Source organism: Aristolochia californica, unplaced genomic scaffold (assembly GCF_029961685.1).
Source record: "Aristolochia californica isolate CCGP_79_NKW_82.1479 unplaced genomic scaffold, dmAriCali1.0.hap1 SCAF_10, whole genome shotgun sequence".
NCBI classification, from domain to species: Eukaryota; Viridiplantae; Streptophyta; class Magnoliopsida; order Piperales; family Aristolochiaceae; genus Aristolochia; species Aristolochia californica.
Window position 1 is genome coordinate 21,393,298 of NW_027181771.1, and position 20,949 is coordinate 21,414,246.

Here is a 20,949-nt window from a genome sequence, read left to right on the forward strand (position 1 = left end):
AAGTCATTATATTAAAGTTAATAAAATATTATTTTTTGAAAATTTGAATTATAGTTGGTCATTTTTTCTTACTTTTTTATTTTTAGTGTGTTTGAAATTGTAAATCTCCTTTATGAATCTTAGAATAAATATTTTCTAGCCTACAAAATTGTAGGAGTTAGTGTAATTATTGGATTGTTATATGTAGTTCTAAATAATAGAATTCCAACGTTAGTATTAAATGCATTTGTGAAAATAATAGAAATAGATATTATTCAATCTAATATTTATACTAATAATTACGTCATTGCGATTGTAGTTATTTTTTAAATTGTAACATAACAGTAATTAACTATTTAAATGAATGGATCATTTAAATTGAATTAAAAATAATTAAAATCATACCTATTTTTATTATAATTAAATAAGAATCAAACAAATATTAAAATATTTAAATATTAACTATAATATAATATTTAATTATGCATTAAAATAAAGATCGTAAGCTCATAGCTCTTCTGCTATTGGGAACATGAGAATGATTATGGATCGTCATTGTTGGAAATATGGAACATATAAAAATTATTCATGTAAGTTATTAAAAAATATAATTAATTTCTATGATTATATAAAAATTGGAGCTAGAGAATAATTTTTTTTATTAATTCTAAATATGTTAACTTTAAAAATTACTTTTAACGTAAAATTGAATGTTTATTATGAAGTAATTGCAGACCCTCTAACCCTCCGAATAGAAACTCATCTTTTTTTGTGGACCCATATATGGATGGGCCAGTGCTTGTCGGATTTTGGGTAGGTGCGCCATCTATCGACTTTTCGTCTTCGATTTCACGCTTTTGGAAGCTGCGAAAGAAACTATGGCTTCCTGCTGGCATTCTTGTATCGTTTTACCTGAAACTCAAAGCTGCAACCCCGGCGGATTATGTGCTTGCGAATAGTCACATAATCCTAAATTTCAGTGGCGGAGCTTCCGACATGTTGATGGCTTGTTATTTCTCTTACTCCTCCATTCAGACAATTTTCCTAGTTGGTCCTTTCTGAAATTTACTCACCCTGTATTCTATTTTTTCTTTTCTGAAGCCAAATTTTCCACTCTGGAATTGCCAAATGCGATCCAAGGGCTTCTGTAGTCTGGGCATCTCCCTCTTCTTTCTGTTTCTGTCAATATTCTTCGTTTCTGCGAGTTCTTATTTTGATTCGAATGAAAAGGGTCACGTCTCGGTGGTCATATCCGAGAAGGGGCTTGCTTTTATTAAAGATTTATTAGTACAAGAGGCCCTTTCTTCTGTCACTTCCCTTCGCTTGCCCAAAATTCAGAAATCAATGAAAATTCCTTTCGTGGGTGGAGTTCGTGCCGTTTTGTCAAATATTACAATTTCTCAAATTGATGTTACTTCGTCAGCTATTGAACCCGGTGATTCGGGTATTGTAATTGTTGCATCGGGTGCCACTGTGAATTTGAGTATGAATTGGTACTATTCTTACAGAACCTGGCTTATCCCAGTTGATATTTCGGACAAGGGACGAGCGTCAATTCGGGTAGGGTATCCTTTTCCCTCTCCAGTCTATTTCTTTCGCTGAGATGAGCATGTTTGTCTTAATAAGAAAATTATATCGTTCTAAAATTAGTTAGAATCATCGATGGTACTAATCTACTTGCCATTCCGAAAGTTAAAAGGCCGTAAAGTTTTGGTTCGACTTTCGGCCTAAAAGCAAAATTACATTAATTAAACTGTAGAAAGTATTTAGAGTAGGCTTATAGGTTCAAACAAGAGCAAACTTTGACAGGCTTGGAATGGAATTTACACATTTGCCTCATGAAAATGGAAACAAGACCTTGCTTTCCAACCTTCATTATAAATTGGAGGTGACTGGGGTGTGGGATCTTTTCTTTCAGATTGTTCTCTTTGAAGACAAGGATGTTTAGTTGATGAGTTTCATTGTCTCCATAGATTTTTGAGCCTGAAGTTTACACCACTTTTGGCTTGAATTGGATGTCCGTTGCGGATAGTTTTGTCTAAGTAACAGGATATCGGTTTATAGATTTTAGTGGATGCTTAATGCCAGTAAGAGATTCGATATTACATGGGAGGGAAATGTATGACTTATGGATCAGCCGTGGTTGGTGTTATTTGTCCAAGCATGATGCTTGGACTTTTATGCTGAACTAACTTTTTGCTTACATGAAGATATCTTTAGCTAATAGGTAAGTCTCACGACTCTCATCAATTTGTTTCATTTTGTACAAAATTGGTATCTATTCACAAAAATTTTTGTACCATTCTAAATGGGCAATGGATAATTGGGTTACATAAATTATGGAAACTCAATGAAGAATAAAAAAATAAAAAAAGAAGACTAAAAGGTCCTGTAGGTGACAGAGACACACACCTACTTTGGCAAGTGCGTTAGTTGCTTGATTTGCCTCAGAGCTGACGTGTTGAGGTTTCTAGTTTAACCATACCAATGTTATGGTCTTGGGTTAAGTACGTATGTCTTCCGCTCCTAACAGGCCGGTCTTTTGGGTAGTATTGGCTAGGTGCTTAACATTTGGTATCAGAGCGGACTCCCACGTCGCGAGTTCGAATCCCAGAGGGGGCGACCGGAGTGGGCAGTCGCTATAGCGGAGGGGGCGACCTGAGTAGGTCGTCGCTAGAGTGGGCCGTCGCTATAGCGGAGGGGGCGACCTGAGTAGGCCGTCGCTAGAGTGGGCCGCCGTGGTCGTCGGCTTGCGAAGGTGAGGTGTGATGTTATGGTCCTGGGTTAAGTACCTATGTCTTCCGCTCCTAATAGGCCGGTCTTTTGGGTAGTATTGGCTAGGTGCTTAACAACCAGCCAGTCTTCAATACTCTTAGAGCTGCTTATATTCTTGGACACCTAAGATGCTGCTTGACATTCTGCAAAAGCAAGTCTGGAGTTAACCATTAGAGCCATACCAGCTATATCAGCTATACTTTGTGGGCTTTAAGGTCCAATTCTGTTAAAAATCTTACTCCACGAGTAGTCTGTACTAAATAAGATGGTTGTCCATTACAATTGTCAGCATGTTTTTTATATCAACCAGTGCTTGGATTTAATATAGTGGGTTGTGTATCCAAAATTCTGCAAAATATGAGCAAGTCAGTGGTTCTTTTTGCATCTTTTCCTGCTATATTCAATTATGTTTCTGTATTTGATGGGGACATCTCTCGTGTGCCACCGATTACACGAGTCTATACTCGAAGACACTGGACTACGATAAGACCCACCACGTTGTGGTCGGGGAGTAAAGCGTTTAGGATAGATTAACTGTTATCTTATTTATTTATATTTTGTATTGTTCTTAGAAGTAATTGTTTTATTAGTTCAAAGTAATTGTTTTATTTTTTCAGGGATATTTTAGTCTTTAGGGGCATTTTTATTATCAGGGGTATTTTGGTCATTTTGAAATATTTTAGGGTTTTTGATCGCTATTTAAACCCATTATGCATGTAATTGAGGATCATTGAATGAATTGAGACTTTTTCCTTCTCTCGCCGATTTTCTTCTTCTTCCCCCTGCAGGTTCTCTTCTTCCTTTCTTTTTCTTCTCCTTCTTCTATTTTCTTCAATTCTCCTTCAATGCAATGGATCGACACTTGCCCTGCATCAATATTACATCACTAGCTTTTTGTTTTAACTTTGCCTCTTCTATGTAATTTTGTCATTGTTGGAATTTCTATTTATTATTATTATTATTATTTTTTGTGATGAAAATGGGATCTATATTACATCACTAGCTGTTTGTTTTTAATTCTGCCTCTGCTATTGAATTTTATCCATGTCTTTTATTTTTTTTATTTTTTATGTTCCAAATGTGATGTGTATTTCAAGAGATGTGTTAGATTTGGGTTTTTTCCTCTTAAAACGATTAATTGAAGTTAAGAGGGTTATTCCCAATATATAAGTATAGGATCTTTTCAAGCCCAAACCTATGAGGGACTATTCTCCCACACACAACAACTTTCACGCTCAAACAATCAGCCTAAAATGTAGAGCTCATATACTACATTAGTTGACTTTTAAACCTACCAACATTTTTAATCATGTTCAGGCCTAAACTGATAAGCTCAAGACATAGTGAACATATAAACGGACCATAGAGGACAAACATGAAGGCTGCACAAAACACATAGATGGGCTTGCACTAGCTCTGGTGCTTTGATTGATGTTGTGCTGATTGAATCAGTTACTAAAGCTAGGAGGCCTATTCCAAACTAATAAGCATAGGATTCATTGAAGCCTAAACCAATGTAGGACTATTCTCCTACTCATAACAATTCTCACTCTCAGACTACTCTAAGACATGGAGCACGTATTCAAATGTTGACTTGTGGACCTTTTTACCCACCAATAAGATGCTATACCATTTTTCTACGAAAAGCCTAAAAATTACCTATTTTTTTTTTTTTATGAAATGTGATTTTATTAAGAGAGCGAAGAGGAGCTAACTTCTAACAACAAGAGATTGCAAGGAGTATGAAAATATGAAATTTTCTTCATGTTTGAAGCTAAGTCTTCTAGGCTTGATGATTGAGTTTTTATTTGCTTGTTTCGTTTCTTTGCTATCTGCAATACACTTATTTTCTTACAATGAATAAAAGTTTACTTAGCATATTTGCCAAGGAACTACTTCCTCCTAACAACTGATTATTGAATCAAGATTTTCCACTGTTAAACCAGAAAATGTTTGGTTCCAACTTGGGTTGGTGCAACAACCTACTCTTTGAATGTGGCTGAGTGATATTGTGGAAATTCAATGTGGAGATCCGAATTTGTTTACAATAAGATTGTATGGGATCATTGATAAAACCCCTGAAGAACCGATATTCTCTGGGTCTTGAGCAGATGCTTGGATAAAAGCTTCTGTGGCGTAAACAAATATACACATTGTTGGAAGGTAAGATAAAACCCAAACGACCAAGGAAAGCCCACATATGTAAGATTATTATAAGATGGGCCACATGACTAAGGAAGGCCCACAAGATGGGCCCAAGCCCATAAGAAGTAGGACCCACAATGATTACCAAGAGCTGGCATCCTTATCACATCAGTTGGAAGATCAAGAAGGACTCACAAAAGTATCTTTATCTTAGGGTCACGACCAAGAAGAGTTTTAGTTTAAGTTATATTTGTCTTTTATCAATATTGAGTTACGTAATTATGTTAGACTTACCTTAAGTGTTAGAGTTTGGGTGTAATTGGGACAAAGGTAGTTTTATTGTAATTGGACTCGACTACCCTCCTCTATTATAAATAGAGGTTCATGTACTCTGATTACAAAAAGTTATTGATGTCAATGAAGTATTTCACTTTTCCATAAATTCAACATGGTATCGGAGCAGGTTCTATGAGTTGACTTGGTCAACTCACGGAGGTAATGTGATCCTTTTTTCTAAACCCTAAACCCTAGGTCTAGGTTCGTAGTTATTTTTTTCAGTCCCTACACCCGTAGTTTCCTTTGCGTTTTTTACCTCCATACGGAGTTTTTAATATTGTAAATTATATATTGACGGAAAGATATTTGAGTCTACTTTCCAAAGAAGAATGATTTGTTTCAATCGGACTTATATACAGAGAGTTATCGATATTTGAATGAGCGAAGGTCAGATTGCAAAAAGGTTCGAGTAGTAGCAACAATCTTTAGATTCCGAGGTATTTTTTGCTATCAAGAACTGGACTTTATATGCAAAAATATATATCAAATGAAAGATCTGTAAGTCTAATCTTTTACCTATTTAACCAATTTTTTATCTGAGTTATGTACAAAGAGAAATCGATATTTGAAGCAGCAAAGGTCAGATTGAAAAAGAGGTTCGAACGGCAGCAGAAAGAATCAACTTCCGAGGTATTTTATGCTACCAAGAAAGAGACTTTATATGGAGAATTATATATCAAAAGAAAGATACGAGAAACAGAACTTAGTTCGGCCAGACAACAGAGACCGAAACCTATCAGATTATTTATCTTCTAATAATTATATTTTATGAAGAGATGTTATACTTGGATGAAATTTATTTAAGTCTACTTTCAGAAGGAAAAAATTTCATGTCAATCTGATCTATATTGAAAGATATATTCGAATTGGAAGAATCAAAGGTCATGCTGGTATTCTGTTGTATTGAAAAATCCGAATTTATGCCAATTGTTTTGTGTCACTTTTTGAGTTGATCAGGAAAATATCTCGATTCTCCCTGGTTTGAGGGCTTATTTATAAATCTCTGTTATTTGGGTTTATTGCTACATCTATGATATTTGGTTCAAGCTGGGATCATTGCCATTATCTCCCAGCTTGAGGGGGAGAAGTAGAAGAAGAACAAGAAAGAGGTATTTTATTCCTTATGTTGTGGATAAGTTTATGTGACCAAAATATTCAAAAAAGGGGGAGCACAAAAGATGAAGTTTGTGCATCAAAGAATAAATTTTTATATCAGATTATTTCATGGGTTCTTTGACAAAGTTTACTATTTGGTTCGTGTTATATGTGTTAGAAGATGGTCGTGTTATATTCAGCTGCAGCTATTATATCTATTTGGGGACATTTTATTGAATAAAAGGTGGTCTCATGTCATCATTTATTTTACCCCGTCAAAAAGATCAAAATTGTTTGTGGTTGGGAGTCCACGACGGAGGAACTTCATCCCTGTCAAAAATATGAAAATTATTTGTGGTTGGAAGTCCATGAGAGAGGAATTTCATCCCCGTCAAAAAGATGAAAATTATTTGTGGTTGGAGGTCTATGACGGAGGAACTTATGATTACATCTATGTTATCCCCCCCCCCCCTGTAATGGCTTTTATGTCTCCTACCACTAGAGAGTCGTTGTCCGGTGGAGGGACACGATGATGGATACTTCAGAGCAATGTCGATAGACACACTACTGATAGCAGTGGAGTGTGCCCTACATCCAACATTAAGACTGGAGTATGAAGCAATGGCTTACCGGCTAGTTTTACTCTCACTTACTCATGGAAGGACGCAACAGCGTGAGGGGGAATGTTAGAAGATGAAGGCATATTGGAATATGTGCCATTTTATACAAAAATATTTTATACATCATTTGCAGCAAACTAGGAGTTCATGTTGTTCTCTCACCCCCAGCTTGAGGGGGAGTGTTGGAAGATAAGATCAAGCCCAAACGACCAAGGAAGGCCCACATATGTAAGATTATTATAAGATGGGCCACATGACCAAGGAAGGCCCACAAGATGGGCCCAAGCCCATAAGAAGTAGGACCCACAATGATTACCAAGAGCTGGCATCCTTATCACATCAGTTGGAAGATTAAAAATGACTCACAAAAGTATCTTTATCTTAGGGTCATGACCAAGAAGAGTTTTAGTTTAAGTTATATTTGTCTTTTACCAATATTGAGTTACCTAATTATGTTAGGACTTACCTTAAGTGTTAAAGTTTGGGCGTAATTGGGACAATGGTAGTTTTATTGTAATTGGACTCTACTACTTTCCTCTATTATAAATACAGGTTTATGTACTTTGATTACAAATAGTTATTGATGTTAATGAAGTATTTCATTTTTCCATAAATTCAACACACATGGCTCAAGATTCCCTGACAAGCTACATGAAACAGATTTCTTGGGGGAGGCTTTTTGTCAACAGGCTGATTGGGATCAGACTGCTCTTGCTAGGTTCAGTTGCCTGATTTAGATTTAGTATGACTTGCAAAAATTTCATGCTTCTGCCATCACTATACTAGTGAAACTGTTGGTGAGCTCCATAGACCTGCCTGAAGAGGGTTATCTAGATTAGCCATCTTCTCCATTATCTCCATCAGTTAGCATCCAATCTGAAGTGAACTTTGCTAATAGTTTTGCATGAGTTTTGTACAAACGCTCTTCCTTTTTTATCAAACACCTTCATAATATTTAAATTATCGAAGTACTGGCTTCACCTTTAGAAAGAAATAAAAAAATAGTTCCTGTTAAATTTTTAACTGGCATATTCAGGTGACTTACTGGACCTCATGTTTCGATTGTGATTAAAGGTGAATCCATATACATATAATCACTCATTTATAACGTCAGCATATGTGGAATTAGTCAGCTTCTCTCTCTAGATGGTTTTTTTCCTCATCCTAAATGTTTCTTTTAACAAACAGAAATTGATTGCTATTGCTTGTGAGTAAGGTTGAAGGCATGGAAATTGGGCTCACTATTGGCATGAATATTCAAGAAGGAACTTTAAAGCTGTCACTCTTAGAATGTGGTTGTTATGTGAAAGATATGATCATTACTCTAGACGGTGGAGCATCTTGGTTCTATCAAGGGTATGCTCTGTACCTACTGAAATTAGCTTGATGATGAATATTTTGTTTTGATAGTATCATGTTTTAGACCAATAGTTCATTTTGTTCATCATTTGTACTATGTTTTTTATGCTTTTTCTTTAATCTTATGTCATCTTTATTTTCTGGTCTTGTTGTGTAGGTTGGTGGATGCTTTTGAAGGGCAAATCAGGGCTGCTGTGGAGAATGCCATCACAAAAAAGATCAAAGAAGGAATTATAAAGCTTGACATCCTTTTGCAGAATCTGCCTAAACAGATCCCTGTGGATGAAACTGCTGCCATGAATGTCACGTTTGTGAATGAACCTTCTTTACTTAATACTTATGTTGGATTGGAGATAAATGGGTTGTTTACCTCAACAGATATAATTTCCCCAAAGTTTTACCATGATTACACAGAGTCTTCCATTTCCTGCAACGACCCTCTAAAAATGCTTGGGATTTCACTGGAAGAAGCTGTGTTCAACTCTGCTTCAGTTGTATACTTCAAAGTATATATGTTTTCCTTTTTTGTCCATTTATATATAGATACCATGATATGTTTGGTGCTGCTTAGTTGCAATTTTGCATATTCTTCCAAACAGTTTTTTGGCAGATCTTCTAGAAGTCTGACTTCTAGAGAATCTTCTTGTACCTTGGTAACTTCTGAAACAAAGTGGAGATAGTAGAGTAACCAATAGCTATGGAATGTGCTTTTGCCATTGATATCATGAGTATTCCCCTCTCCTCTCTCCCTCTCCCCCTCCCCCCTTCCTCCTCTCATCTATCTCTCCCTCTTATCCCTCTTCCTCTCACCCCGCTCCTTGTCTCCCTCTGTCCGACCCCCCTATTGCCCTCTCCCTCTCCTACCCTCACTCCCTTCTATTTCCCTCTCTCTGTCTCTCCCTCTCTCCCTCTCTCCGTGTGGAAGATAGGTACAAGCTACTCTCTGACAAATGTGCTGCGAGAGAATTTTCAAAAAAAAAGTTTGTTGTAGTACCTTTCTTGGTGTCACGAGTAAATATTCACGTTTTATTTTTCTTACATGTAGTTACTATGCTTGTTGAACAAGGGGAGTGACCAAATCATATTGAAATGTGCTCCTCTCCTATTAAGCACCTAGCCAATACTACCCAAAAGATCGGCCTAGTAGGTAGCGGAAAGCCAAACACTTTAACCCAGGACCATAACATCACACACCCCTTGGAGAAAGACCTTTCCCTCAAGTTCTTACGAGCTGACATTCAAACAAGCTCCTCGGTTACGAGCCGACGTCTACGACGGCCCACTCTAGCGACACTGCTAGGTCGCCCCCTCTGGGATTCAAACTCACAACGTAAGTAGTGGCTCTGATACCAAATGTTAAACACCTAGCCAATACTACCCAAAAGACCGGCCTTGTAGGTAGCGGAAAGCCAAACATCTAACCCAGAACCATAACATCTCCATAACAATAATTTGCTTATGAGCAGGGTTGGAAGTTAGGTTCAATGATATAAAAGCTGTAGTACATTTTGTTGGATGATAAAAATAGTCATGTACTCGTGTATCATTCAGTTCTTCCTATTAAGTGCAGTCTAAGAACATGATTATAATTATGACATATTTTTTTTTATGTAAATAGAGTTAAGGAGCTAGCTCGAGCTATGCAACTACACATCCTTCTCTTAACCCACCTTTCCTTCTTCTCTTATCCTTTTTTCCTCCTGCCTCTCTTCTCACCTTACCAAAGCTCAAATATGGAAAAGCCCAAGAATTTAAAATGGTATCAGAGTAGGGGTTTAAGGGCTTTATTTTACTGCTCATTTTTCAAATTAGAGGCTTGAGAAGTCATGGTGTAGTTGCTGAAATAAAGTGGATTGAGAATTTGAGGTTTGTTGCTTCAACGACTTAAATCTAGTATATTTTCTTCTAAGATAAGTTTTTCTATTTTTGCAATTGGGAAACCCATGTCTAAGTTGCCTCCCTCATACACGTTGTAACCCATGAATTCAGCCATGGTAGGCTTTATTGTTTTTTATCAATTCCTTGTCGTGTGTTGCAAATAGACACTTGTTGCATTGCCATGATAAATTCAAGTATTCTTTTTAAATTTCAACCCTTAACTCTTAGGCTAATTGATTTTCTTTGAATTTTACCTTTTTCGAAACCCTAAGTGAGGGTTTAAATAAAAAAATTCATTTTTTAATTGCATGGGAGGACTACTTGATTGTGCAAGTTTTTTTATTTTTTTTGGCTTCCTAAATTGATAACTCTTTCATCCTTTGAGAGTTAATTCATATTATTACTTGGTTCCTTCAGCCAAATCAGTGATTTGTGTTTCAAATGTGAGGTTAATTACTGGACTTTTCCATCATAAATTCTTGTCTTCATTGTGAAACACCTTCATAGTGAAGTTTCATTATTATTGTCATTGTGACCATACAAATCTACTTCTTTCTTTAAAATCCCTAGTTGATTCATCATGGCTGAGAAATCTTCTCCTTCCTATGAGAATGGGAAGTTAGATTTTTTGAAAATTACCATAGTGCCATTGAAGGGTGTTTTCAATTATGCATCTTGGTCCCAATCGATCAAAAAGTATTTCATACCTCGTGATCTAGTTGATCATTTTTTTGAATCTCCTCCACTTGTCGATGAAGAGGATGCCGGCTACAAAAGATGGCTCAAGGAAGATACTGTAGTTATCTGAATTTTAGGGTTTAATCTATGGATAACTTGGTTTGAGAAGAAGAAGAAGAAAGAAGAAAAATGGAAGAAGAGAAGAGAAGATGAGGAGGAGAAGGCAAGAGCGTGAGTTGAGGAGAAAAACTTTAGGGGTTAAGAGAGCACGTGAATGAGCTCCTCCTCTCTTTCTTATTTATATATGTGGGGTATGGATGCCCTAATACATAAAAATAAAAAAAGAACACTTAAACTAACTACTAGTTTCAACTTATGCCACTCACTCCCATAATTATATAGAATATCACTAAAACTACTTCAACACTCCCCCTCAAGTTGAGGAGAAAACATCAAATATTCCCAGGTAGGAGCAGGTATTTGTGAGTGACTTTGCAGCAATAGCCTTTGTGAAAATGTCCGGCAATTGATTCTTTGAAGGGATATATTGCATTGATATTATTCCAGCTTGAAGTTTTTATCGTATGAAATGACAATCTATCTCAATGTGCTTGGTTCTCTCATGAAAGATTGGATTGTTCTCAATTTGGATAACTGCCTGATTTTCACAGTGAAGCTGTATAGGCTTGGTTATCTGGAACCCAAACTCAGTCATGAATAATTTTAACCATAACAATTCACTTAAAGTGTCATAGCTCGATATTTCGCTTCCGCACTCGATCTAGCAACTACATTTTATTTTTTGCTTCTTCAGGTGACTAGATTGCCCCCAATAATCGTGCAATAACCAAAGCTGGATTTTTGTCGTCAAGGGACCCAACCCAATCGGCATTAGCAAAACCTTCAATTTCTGTATAACCATGACATTTATATAGCAACACTTGACTTGGACGTTTCTTGAGATACTGAAGGATTCTTTCCAACTCTTCCCAATGCGATTGTTGTGGTTGATGCATATACTGGCTAATAACATTTATTGAATAGGAAATATCTGGTCTTGTAACTATGAGATATAAGTTTCCCAACTAACCGTTGAAACCGACCAACATCAACATCAACATCACTACCAGTTTCTGCACACAACTTAACATTAGGTTCCATAGGTGTGTCCACATGCTTGCATCCAAGCATCCCGGTCTCCAACAAATCAAGTGCATACTTTCATTGTGATAGGATTATACTATGTATAGACTAAAGAATTTCAATCTCAAGGAAGCACTTGAGAAGGCCGAGGTGCTTGGTTTAGAACACCTTATTAAGGTTCTGCTTTACCTGCTGAATGCCACTAAGGTTGTTGCTCGTAATAATAATATCATCCACATATACTGCCATAAGAATGTTGCCCTTAGTGGAATTTTTGGTAAACACTAAATGATCACTTTCACACCTTTTGAACCTAAGTTTTGTAACCACAGTGGTAAATTTATCAAACCAAGCCCCCGAAGACTGTTTCAACCCATATATTAGTTTATTCAACTGATATACTTTCTCCTCCTCAACCACATAACCAGGTGGTAGGCACATGTAGACTTCCTCAGAGAGTATACCATTCAAGAAAGCATTCTTGACATCTAATTGATGTAACTCCTATTTAAAATTGGCTGCTAGAGAACTAAGAACTTTGATCCAGTTCATCTTGGCAATAGGAGAAAAGGTTTCATCATAATCAACACCGTAAGATTGAGCATAACATTGTATCTAGCAACAGAGCCATTTGGATTATACTGTAGGGAGAAAACCCATTTACACCTGACAACCTTTTTTCCTGGCTGAAGATTGACCAAATACTAAGTGGAATTGTCGTACATAGCTTGAATCTCTTCATCCATGGCAGATTTCCACCTCGGATCAGTGAAAGCCTCCTCGTAGCAGGTAGGAATGGTGGAAAAAGACATTGCAAACAAAAAAGAGACAACTCGAAGATAAAACGGTGAATGGAAACATAATGAGGGATAAGGTGTGAAGTGGATGAAGGTCTAATAGCAGTGGAGTGGGGCTCTTTGCGAAGAGCAATGGGCCTATTATCATAAGGTGGTCCATAAACTACTAAAGAGGAAGGAGGAGAACATACCTCGGGATCATTTGAAAACTCCACAAGTGACTGATCAGCGGGTGTAGTGAAAGGGTCTTCGGAAGGCTGGTCCATGGTTTGAAAAGCATAATCCACCAGAATAGGTGGCTTTGATATCTTTGTAGATGATGAGAAACCAGGAGGAGAGCTAGCAAAAAAAAAATAGGGGTGATTCTAAAAAAAGGAAACATCGACTAAGATAAACATTTTCTTCAAGGACGGAGAGTAACACACATAACTTTTTTATCTTTGGAATACCCCAAGAAAATGCACTTAATAGCCCGTGGAAAGAATTTACCCTGGGGAGGCCCCAAGTGATGAACAAAAGATGTGCACCCAAATGCCTTAGGTGCCAACGGGAAGGCAACTGAATCAGGAAACAGTTTGGAGAAGAGGATGACACCTTTGAGCACACTGGATTGCATATGGTTAATAAAAAAATAAGCACTGATGACTAAATAAGGCCAATAAAACTGGGGAACATTCATAGACAACATAATAGTTCGACCAACTTCTACATAATGGCGATGTTTTCTTTTGGGTACACCATTTTGTTGGGGTGTATAAACACATGACGATTGATAAATGATCCATTTTTCCTTGCAAAAATTTTGAAAGGTAGAGGAAAAATACTCTTTTGGGTTATCAAACCAAATTTTTTTTATCTTAGTTTTTAACTGATTTTCCACCATAGCACAAAAGGAGGTGAAAATAGGAAAGACCTTAAGCCTTGTCCTTCATCAAATATAACCATGTAACTCTCGAGTAATCATCCACAAGTATAGAAAATTCCTTGATTGAGATATATTTGGGACATTAATAGGTCCCTACGCATCTGAATAAACTAAAGTAAAAAGACTAGAAGCAATATCGTTTTGCTTGGGTTGAAAAACTGATCTATGGCGTTTCCCAAGCTCACAAAATTCACATGATAACTATGAAACTGAATGAAGAGAAGGAACTAAACTTTTTAAATTTGCTAATGAGGGATGGCTAAGTCTTTTATGCCATTTGAAAGCCTCTTCTGTCTTGGTTGTTGCTATTACCATCAATGTCGTAGGGTCCATATAGTAAAGGCCCTCTCTCTCATGGCCGCCACCAATCACCTGTTTTGTCTTGATGTCTTGAAATACACAATGAGACTGAGAAAAGGTAATAAAACAATTTAGTCTTTTGGTCAATTGACTCACTGACATAAGACTCAATGGAAATTGAAGGACAAATAAGACATTAGAAAGTAAAAACAATGGTGAAATGGTGGATGTGTCAGTACCCTGTATCCTAGTTTGCGATCCATCTGCAATGGAGACGAAACGATCTAAAGTGCATGGTGTCACAAAGGACAAATTTTCAATTTTACCTGTGAAGTGCTCAAAGTCTCCTGAATCAATGATCCTCGTGAATTGCTAGAGCATGAAAGAAATGAATACGTACCAGTAGTAGCAACTGTGGTGGTTGTGTTGCTTTGGGGCGCAACCATCATACTTTTAAACTTCTGAAACAATTCATGATCCTCTTTTGATAGAGTCAATCTTCCTCATGAGGACTTTATGGGTGCGACACTATTGGTAAATGTAGTAGAGGTTGATGCTTGATTAACCTTGAAGTAAGGTGGTTTGCCATATAGGTTCCAACAATTTTCAACTAGATGGTTGTTAAGCCCACAAAAAGTACACTTCTTTTATTGACCACCAGTGTTAGAGGTAGGAATATTCTCATCTCTACCTCTTCCTCTGCTTAGTGTCTTTCCACCTCTTCCTTTACCTCTATTAGAACCATTGTTCCCTCTCCCTTGGGAAAAATTAGCTGAGTTTTTCACTTGTTCTGGTTGATTGTTGGATTCCTTAATTGAAATCTGTAGCATGGTTGCACATACATCATTAAAAGAAGGTTTTGTAGTAGAGCTAAGTACTTGTGAGTTGGCAACATCCAAGTATGGTGGGAGATGAGCAAGACATAGCTGAGACCAGGTCTTCCCACTGTTTTTCCTGTGTGGCAACATCAAGTGCATATGGTTGTGTAACCTTCCACTCTTGTAGCAGCCCTCTAAATCTGGCAAAGTGCTCATGAAGATCGTCTTTACACTGTGTTGGATCTCTTGAATAATGTCATAATTTTTTTGTAGACTGTCAAGGGATAGAATATAATTCAAAACATGTGTCCCAGATTACTTTGGCTGTTCATAGGTGCACCACATTGTTGCCACATATTTCTCAGTACTATTAATCAACTAGTTAATAACTAGTGTGTCTTCCCTCAAGCACTTATGATAAGAGGGTTGATCCACATGCATAGGTGGCTGTGTTATATGCTCAACTAGGTCTCTAGTAATCAGAAAACGTTTCACACATTGGGACCAAGCCAAGTAATTACTGAAGCCTTTTAGTGTGTTTATTCTCTGATCATATGTGACCCTTTTTTTTTTTTCTTTTGGTGTGTGTGAGTGTTGGTGTTTGCGTGTGTGTGTGTGTGTGTACATGATAGAGATGAGGAACCTTAATTGAGGCTGAATTTAGAAAGATTTGCGTTAATGTTAATGGATTCTTCCCATGGTCAGGCAGGATTGATGCATTGGGTTGTGGACAAGGACAATGTACCTGATCAGTCTATTCTAAACACCGCTGGGTGGAAATATATCGTTCCTCAACTTTTCAAGAAGTATCCAAATGATGAAATGATGTTGAATATCTCTTTAACCTCTCCACCTCTTGTAAAGATTTCATTAGATAAGATTGACGCAACCATTTCATCAGACATGACTATTGATGTTTTGGAAAATAATGAAGTAATACCTGTTGCCTGCATATCCGTGGTAAGTTTACTTATGAGAATCTTTATTTAGTTTTATTTATTCATTTAGTTGGAATGAGGATGCTCCAGTTAAATATGGTTCAGTTTTTTTCTCAAACGTGTGTTGGTTCTTGCTACAGGAGGTCCGTGCCTCGGGATTTGTGGAGGTTTCAGGGAATAATCTAGCTGGCCAAGCTGGGTTAGATGGCTTTACTCTCACATTACAGTGGAGCAAAGTTGGGAACTTTCACATGTTCCTCATTGAGGTATGTTAAATATTTTCGCAGGTATCATTTTTTTTTTAATGACTGTAGGTGTAGAAACAGACTGATTGACAAATCTTCATGTACCAATAATATATTCTTGAGATGAATTATTCTTAGTATCATAACTGGGATGATGCTTGAAGAGAGATGGTTGCTAGTTGAGGAGACTGAAGCATGCTTGTACTCTTGTACTCCTTTTTATGACATGATTCTGCATGTTTTAGATGAGGCATGTAAGCCTATTTAAATTATTCAACAGTCGGAGAATGGCACGTATCTCCTTTCTTCAAATAATTTCAACATTTTGTGCATTGGTGTTGATGGGTCTTCAAGACTTGAATACTCTGAAAATTTCATACAAAAAGCATCTCTTTTCCTGTTTCTTGTGGTCATATGTTTTCCTCCTTTACTTTGCATATTAAGGCAGAAGGTGCCACCAACTATTGCTAAAACTCTCTCTCTCTCTCTCTCTCTAACTCACACACACACACACACACACTTATTTTCTTGTCTTGGTACTTGATTGGTTGTTACATATTTACCCAATATCACTTTTCTGCAGAAGGTGATGCATGTTCTTCTGAAGGATGTAGCCCTCCCTTTTGTTAATTCACGCCTGAGAAAGGGTTTCCCACTGCCCATTATTCATGGCTTCATGCTTGAGAATGCTGATATACTATTTAGCCCTTCAAGGATTGTAGTTTGTAGTGATGTGGCTTACATACCGTCACACAATAGAATGCCTCTCCTTTTTACTGCTGACATGTGGAGAACTGGTTAAGAAAGAAGGCAAAAAATGTTGGGGTAAATATTGGCATATCTCACAGTGATTTCCAGCCTCCAGAAATGTTTTTTGTACAATAATTATACACAGAAAAGTGTTTTTTGAGCAATAGCTCTGTACATACAAGGAATAACCAAAATTCACTCAGTTGTGAATAGAACTCGATGAAGACCAGCTTGGTATAAGTTGAATTTGCTTTGTGCTTCCCTTTTCCTTATATATTTGATTCTGGCTGCTGATTTAGGAAAGCTTGATGTATGTTTAAGGCTTATGTGGATTGAACTTTTGAAGTTACTTGGAAATATTTTGTTTTGTTTATTCTTTTCCGCTTTTTGCCTTCTATTTTTAACCCCTAAAGAACTTTTTGAAGGTCTGAATAAAATGGTGCTGTTTCAAGGTAGTATGAGGTGAGAGAGCGTTTGCTGAAATTAGACAAAATCCTCTCCCTCTTTCAGCTTCTTAGAATCTGTCTCTCTTCTTCTCCTTTTTTTGTCTTTGTATTTTCACTTCTTTTTTTTTTTTTTTGTGTGATTCGCAATTCTAAGCTCTTCGTTTTCTTAAGTATCTTTAGGGTCTGTTTCAAACTCTAGAAAATGACAGAAACGAAAAGAAAAGAAAATGAGAATTTGATCATTATTATTTTAAAAAATAGTTAGTGAAATAAAATAATTTTCTATGGGTTTTTCAATTTAGCCATACTACTATGTTCTCTTGCCCTTTTTATCTGAACCCGCTCAGCTAGGCTCTGTTTTTTTGTGCTCAATTTAGGAATTAGCCTAAAGTAACTGTTCTCTCTCTCTCTCTCTCTCTCTCTCTCTCTCTCTCTCTCTCTCTCTCTCTCTCTCTCTCTTCTGTTTTTGTGGCCTCATTAAACCCTTATAGGTGCAGCACTGGATGGAGCCCATTAGAATCCCACTAAACTAAACTTGGGGGATAGTGGAATTCAGTGCAAATAGGATTATATGGGGCATTGGAAAGACTTGCCTACTCTAGAATTTTTCCATTTTTAGAAACTTGGGAGCTATAGAAAAAATTGAATTTACTTATCTCAAAATTCCTGAAAATTTTCTTCTTTTTCCATGCCATCATATACTAAAAATAGTTATACTCCCAGCTCGAGTATTTAAAACACTATAACATTACTTAGCCCTAGGTAGAACTAACGTCTTTCACATCTTAAAACACTATTACATTGTGTAAGCTGTATAGTCCTCAATGCTTTAAAAAGACCGTCTCCATCCAAACAGGGAAAGATGCGTGAAAAGGGTTCAAGATTTGTCTTCAGAATCTGATCTAACAATTCGAGCTCTTGCAGCAAGAACTCCAATTTCTCCAATCGTCTCTTGGCCATTGTCAATCAGTTGAAGGCCAACAAAAAGACAGTTAAAGACCAACAAATCGTGAAGAAAACCTTACAATTACTCACCACCAAATTTGTGTACCTCGTGACTACCATTATAGAAAGAGTTAATATGTTCTCTTTAAGTACATGGGAAAATGTTATGGTCCCAAGTCATGGATCGAGTAACACGGCGTGGGATTTGTGAATCCAGCACTGGTCTTGAGTTGCTGGACTCGGTAAGGAGGGTTAAATATCCCTTCTTTGACTGGTCATCCACACGTGAACAGTCTCCCTTTTGATGAACCCTTCTAGTGCTAGAATTATAGCTAGAATTGAAATATTATCACGTAGAGAGAGGATTGAAAGATGTACCTTTTCTTGCTCACGTAAATCAGGGTTTCAACCCTAATTTGGTTGCTGCTCGTGCTAGGATTGAAGTCCTAGCTTAGGGGGTAGCCTTGGCTCATGTTTATGGTTGTTTTTGCTCTGTTTCCGTGATGACTCCCAAACTAGAGGAGTTGCACTAGTTCTTCACGTGGAAGAACCAGAAACTCTTCCTTTTTCTGCTCGTCAAGAGGGTTAGAAACCCTGTTTGTTGTTGACGGTGAAGAGGAGGGAAGACCCTCTCTTTGGGCTCGGAAAAGGGGCAGGAAGATCCTCTTCCAACTTTGGATGATGATGGATGAAGGTGGATGAAGATGGATGAAGATGGATGGCAATGAAGAGTAAAGGATAGGTTGGATTTTTGGAGTAAAGCCTAAACTCGAGATCAAGAGGTGATCTCAGCCTGTTTACACTAGGTTATTCTAAAATCTCAAAGCTTACCTATTTCATTCATTCTTGCCTTTAAATAGATCACGTCATGGAGTTTTAGGGTTAGAGTTGCAATAATTCCCCATAATGCCCCTACATATAAAAGTAATTAGAAATAACTCATACTTAAAACAATATAAGAAATAAATCCTACTCAAAGTAATATAAGAAATAAATCCTATTGAGTGAGTTGTTGTTGTCTCCTTCGTTGTGTGACTCGGTGTGCTATTGAGTCCACAACATCTGCCTCCCCATGGAAAAAGAGCTTGTCCTCAAGCTCAAAAGCTGGGTAGACTTGTTTGAAGATGTCCACACGTTCCCATGTTGCAGCGTCGGGGTCAGTGTCCGTCCACTGAACGAGAATCTCCCAATGGTCATTGGTCAGCCGAGCGCGTAGCACCGCAGCTGGGTTAAGAATAACCTCGCCATTATCAACCGGTGGTAGGAATGGAGTGGATGTAGGCTGCACCCCGAAATGTGGCTTCAAAAGAGAGACATGAAACACATCATGAATTTTGGCCGTGTCCAGTAATTTGAGTTGATAGGTGATTGGTCCCACGCGTCGAAGAATGGGAAAAGACCCGAAAAATCTAGGAGGGAGTTTATGTCATGGAGGTCCCGGAAGAGACTGCTGATGGTAGGGCTGGAGCCGTAGCCACACATACTCCCCAACCTCAAAAGAAACCTCACGGTGGTCTTTGTCATAGACATCCTTCATCCGAGCTTGGGCGCGTCGTAGCCGTTCTGTGATATTTTGTAGCAGCAGATCCCGGTCCATGAGTGCCTGATCAATCGCGTCCACGCGGGTGGACCCTGGGTTGTACGAGAGAAGGTGAGGTGGATCCCGACTATATATAACCCGAAAAGGAGTGGATTGCAAGGCAGAGTGGAACGAAGTGTTGTAATAGTATTCGGCCCACAGAAGCCATTGAACCCATTGCCGCGGACGATCACCCACCAAGCACCGTAGATACATCTCGATGGTGCGGTTCACCACCTCTGTCTGCCCGTCTGTCTGCGGATGATAGGCGGAGGAGAACATCAATTTAGTCCCGCTCAAGCGAAAAAGTTCCCACCAAAAATTGCTGGTGAAAATTGCATCTCTGTCACTCACAATGGATTCTGGAATGCCATGTAAGTGGACTATCTGCTCTAGGAAAGTCTGAGCAACCTGTGTTGCTGTATAAGGATGAGCCAGCGGTATAAAATGTCTTTACTTAGAGAATCTATCAACCACCACAAAAAGTACGGATTTGTCGGAGGACAAGGGTAGACCTTCCACAAAATCCATCGAAATGTCTGCCCAAACCTGCGTAGGAAGGGCCAGAGGCTGGAGAAGACCGGCTGGACTCAAGTGCTCGGCTTTGTTGCACTGGCAGACCTGATAGTCGCCCACATAAGTCGCAGTAGAGGGTTTCATGGCTTGCCAGTAAAAATCAGCTCGAATTCTGTGCAAGGTCTTCTGTATCCCCTCGTGTGTACTGTCATGGTAGGCCAAGAGAATAGCTGGAATCAAATCGGACTCAGGTGGAAGGAAAAGCCACTACTTGTAATAAATAAGTGAATCCTGGATGGAGCACTTCGAATTCATGGTCCCTTTCGAAATCTTCTGATGTAGTTCTTGCAGTGCATGGTCAGTGTGTTACGGTCCCGGATCTAACACAAGGATTCTTTGGGAGGATTTGGGGTCTGCCACGGGTTACGGGTATTCCAAGCATTACTGTAGGGGTAGTAGGAAGACATGGGGAAGACAAAAATGAAGATCAAGCCTAAGGGAAGCTTGAAAACCCTAGAGCTCGTTGAGGAGAACTCTAAGCCTCTTTACACTAGATTTAACCTAATTCTTAATACTTCAATGCTTTCCCTTTTCTCATTACTCTTACCTCTTAAATAGGGTTCACCCTGTTAGGGTTTAATAAAATATTACAAAAATATCCCTATGAATAAAATATTCCAAG

General features: G+C 37.9%; 1 protein-coding gene across 1 annotated transcript; it reads left to right on the forward strand.

Annotated features, from left to right (window-relative positions):
* The first annotated feature begins 858 nt into the window (after positions 1-858).
* Positions 859-17,154, forward strand: LOC137934818 (putative BPI/LBP family protein At1g04970). The gene is made up of 6 exons (XM_068779356.1): positions 859-1,539; positions 8,167-8,306; positions 8,467-8,815; positions 15,554-15,808; positions 15,927-16,052; positions 16,615-17,154. The coding sequence occupies exons 1-6, from the start codon at positions 1,108-1,110 to the stop codon at positions 16,831-16,833; spliced, it is 1,521 nt and encodes a 506-aa protein (XP_068635457.1). The 5' UTR covers positions 859-1,107; the 3' UTR covers positions 16,834-17,154.
* Positions 17,155-20,949: the final 3,795 nt, after the last annotated feature.

Excerpts from the sequence above, each read along its gene's own strand:
- LOC137934818 (XM_068779356.1), top strand. The coding sequence starts at position 1,108 with ATGCGATCCAAGGGCTTCTGTAGTCTGGGCATCTCCCTCTTCTTTCTG. Across the intron at positions 8,307-8,466 it reads GCATCTTGGTTCTATCAAGG|GTTGGTGGATGCTTTTGAAG; the intron begins GTATGCTCTGTA and ends CTTGTTGTGTAG. Across the intron at positions 15,809-15,926 it reads CTGTTGCCTGCATATCCGTG|GAGGTCCGTGCCTCGGGATT; the intron begins GTAAGTTTACTT and ends TTCTTGCTACAG.